At 38.7% G+C, this 3,662-nt stretch overlaps 1 protein-coding gene across 1 annotated transcript in view; it reads left to right on the forward strand.

Annotated features, from left to right (window-relative positions):
- The window catches only part of ABCA5 (ATP binding cassette subfamily A member 5), a 67,506-nt gene that overhangs the window by 57,869 nt on the left and 5,975 nt on the right, over positions 1-3,662 (forward strand). Inside the window, exons 31-35 of the mRNA XM_024130193.3 lie at positions 1,091-1,217; positions 1,524-1,641; positions 1,743-1,834; positions 2,617-2,792; positions 3,169-3,244. Coding sequence (XP_023985961.1) covers positions 1,091-1,217; positions 1,524-1,641; positions 1,743-1,834; positions 2,617-2,792; positions 3,169-3,244 — 589 coding nt within the window. The remainder of the gene's footprint in view (positions 1-1,090; positions 1,218-1,523; positions 1,642-1,742; positions 1,835-2,616; positions 2,793-3,168; positions 3,245-3,662) is intronic.

Raw genomic sequence — 3,662 nt, forward strand, 5'->3', positions numbered from 1 at the left:
TTCTTGGATTGGAAGAATCAACATTGTGAAAATGACTGTACTACCCAAAGCAATCTACAGATTCAATGCAATCCCTATCAAACTACCACTGGCATTTTTCACAGAACTAGAACAAAAAATTTCACAATTTCTATGGACACACAAAAGACCCCCAATAGCCAAAGCAATCTTGAGAAAGAAAAACAGAGCTGGAGGAATCAGTCTCCTGGACTTCAGACTATACTACAAAGCTGCAGTAATCCAAACAGTATGGTACTGGCACAAAAACAGAAATATGGATCAATGGAACAGGATAGAAAGCCCAGAGATAAACCCACGCACATATGGTTGGTCACCTTATCTTTGATAAAGGAGGCAAGAATATACAATAGAGAAAAGACAGTCTCTTTCCTTTTATAGCCAGAAAGCTTCCACCTCCAGTTTGTCACCTCCTTTCTCATGTCCCATTCACTCCCTAACTCCTGCCATCTGGCTCCTGCCCTCACCTCTTGACTGCTCCTGTTTGTGGTAAGGTAACTAACGGCTCCTCTCTGTCTGGTAAAGTAGGCTCACCCTCTTTAACTGATCTACAGCCTTAACTGTGACTGACTTCTTCCCTTAAACTTTTCTCCTCTTTCTTTCTTTTTTTTCCCCCATAATGTCAACTTTTATTTGCCTCTTTACCTCTCTTAATAGTACTTCAGAATTTCTTTTGGAAGCGCTCTTTCCTCTGCCTACCTTTATGGTGTTGCTACGGATGCTGACTTCAGCCTCTCTGTCCACGCTGCCTGGGTCATCTCATGTACACCCAAGACGTAAATTCTTTGAGAGCAGGGTCTGTGTTGTTTTTTTAAAAATCTTTTTTATCTTTCTGTGAACTAGTGCTTGACACATACTGGTTATAAATAATTGTTGAATAAGTGAATGAATTTAGATAATATCATCCAAATGATGTCAGTGAGTGAAAAATAGCTCTGTAATTTCTACCTTTAAGAGATAACTGATCTCCGACAACAGATCTCATGTTGCTATATTTTTTTCAGTCTTTTCTCTATGTAGTGCTTCAATTTCTTACCATTTTAATTATTTGAAAATCTATTTATACTTTCAGGACCCTTACAACAAAGTCCAAAAGTAGGAAGTTTCCGGAACCACCAAACAATGTGGATGAAGATGAAGATGTCAGAGCTGAAAGGGTGAAGGTCAAAGAATTGCTGAGCTGCCAGCACCACGAGGAGGTAACTCAGTCTCTCTTGCTGAGCCGTGTGCGGTGAGCAGTGAGCAGCTCCTCTGCACAGGGTTAGCCTCGAAAATTGTCGCCTTATATGAATCGATCGCCAAGAAGTCTGTCTTTGAAAAAATATGTTTGTCCACTTTCTTTTGAACAAGCTGTTATTCCCGTCATAAATGGATAGTTATCTATGCAGTACCCCTTATTAGCAAATATAGTTCTTACGATATGGCCATGAGCTGTGTACGGCCTGTCATTGAACGATGAATATCTGAGTTATAACTCTTTTTTTAAATCCTATTTCCCTTACTAGAAGCCAGCCATTATGGTCAACAATTTGCATAAAGAATATGAAGACAAGAGAGATTTTCTTCTTACAAGAAAAATAAAGAAAGTGGCAAATAAATATGTCTCCTTCTGTGTGAAAAAAGGCTGGTATTTAATTATTTTTTCTTGAATAACTTTTCTGGAAGAGTAATTTTCATTTTTTAGTTTGATTTACATATGACAATTTTTCTTTTAATTCCTTTAGGAGAGATCTTGGGACTATTGGGTCCAAATGGTGCAGGCAAAAGTACGATTATTAATATTCTGGTTGGTGATATAGAACCAACTTCAGGCCAGGTATGGTATAATGGTGTGGGATATATTGAATATGATTTATATTTTTAATTAAAATAAATTTCTTAGTGACAAATGGGATCTTGATGCTCAAATTTCATGTTTTTAGTATTAATTTTTTAGGATAGCTTGATCAAATTATGATCTTTTTGGTTATGTGTGAGAATAATGTACATAGTCAAATTTGCATGCACACATGCAGAACACACACGTGTACAGTATTTCTGCTTTTATGCTGATTACAGGCATGGGTGATTTGTCCACTGACTTAATAGAAGCCCATTGTATTAACTTCAGGAAATAGAGGAGCTAATCTTGACCTTGCCGTCAGCTAGCCTTTGATTACAGGAGCCTGCTTCCTTCACACCAGCCATGTTGGCTCATTGCTTTGCTGGAAAATGCCAGGCGCACTTTACTCTTTTCACCTTAGGTATTCCTTATGTTGGCTATTCCTTTCTCCATAGAAAACCAGATGATCAAATTCACTTGTTCCCTTGGCTCAAAAATCACCTTTCTGTGGGGCCCCCTGATCCTCCTGGTTAAAACGGACCTTGCCTTCCCACCCAACCCTGCATCCCTGGCCACCTTTTCTGGCCATGTCACTCATCTCTGACGCAGCCATGTGTGTTGTTTCTTCATCAGAAATGGGTGAGAATCTGACCTGCTGTGACCCTGACTTTAGGAAGTCAGGAGTTTGGAAGGAGTTTGAATTAACCCACTTGCCACTTCCTTTACGATGTAAGTTAAGCAAAAATAGTCATTACACTTGGTTTATATTTCTGCAGGTATTTCTAGGAGACTATTCTTCAGACCCAGCTGGAGATGATGATTCCGTAAAGTGTATGGGGTACTGTCCTCAGATAAACCCACTGTGGCCAGAGATTACATTACAGGAACATTTTGAAATTTATGGAGCTGTGAAAGGAATGAGTGCCAGTGACATGAAAGAGGTCATAATTCGGTAAAATAATTGTCTTTAGAACCCTTTTGTTACCTGGAGAAAGGTTTACATGCCACGGCTTTAAAATTTCAAAACAGGCATTTCCGTGGATCATAATTTTCATAGAAGAAGATCACTAATTTTTCATATATTCTTTACCAAATTATGACAGCCATGAAAATGAAAAGGAAACATTTTTATTTATAAATACAGAATGAATGTACCTATAAATGTCATGAAACCTATTTTAAAGTGAACCTTTTAATCAAGATATTAATTTATTTAAAGTGAGCTTCAACAGAGTAATTGTTCTAGGAAGAAAACAGTGTCCGTGATCACTTTACATTTGTACTTATGTGCATCATGGTACACTCATTTTGTATTGTGTATTTTGCAGAATAACAAATGCGCTTGATTTGAAAGAACATCTCCAGAAAACAGTAAAGAAACTACCTGCAGGAATCAAGCGAAAGGTACTTCTATTAAACGACAAGTGTGTGTACAGTCTGGTGCCTGGTAGAGCTTCTTTTTTTTTTCTTTTCTTTTTTCACATTCTGTTTTTTTTTTTAACATCTTTATTGGAGTATAATTGCTTTACAATGGTGTGTTAGTTTCTGCTTTACAACAGAGTGAATCAGTTATACACATACATATGTTCCCATATCTCCTCCCTCTTGCGTCTCCCTTCCTCCCACCCTCCCTATCCCACCCCTCTAGGTGGTCACAAGGCACCGAGCTGATCTCCGTGTGCTATGCGGCTGCTTCCCACTAGCTATCCACCCTACGTTTGGTAGTGTGTATAAGTCCATGCCACTCTCTCACTTCGTCACAGCTTCCCCTTCCCCCTCCCCGTGTCCTCAAGTCCATTCTGTACGTCTGCATCTTTATTCC

Source organism: Physeter macrocephalus, chromosome 14 (assembly GCF_002837175.3).
Source record: "Physeter macrocephalus isolate SW-GA chromosome 14, ASM283717v5, whole genome shotgun sequence".
Taxonomy (NCBI): domain Eukaryota; kingdom Metazoa; phylum Chordata; class Mammalia; order Artiodactyla; family Physeteridae; genus Physeter; species Physeter macrocephalus.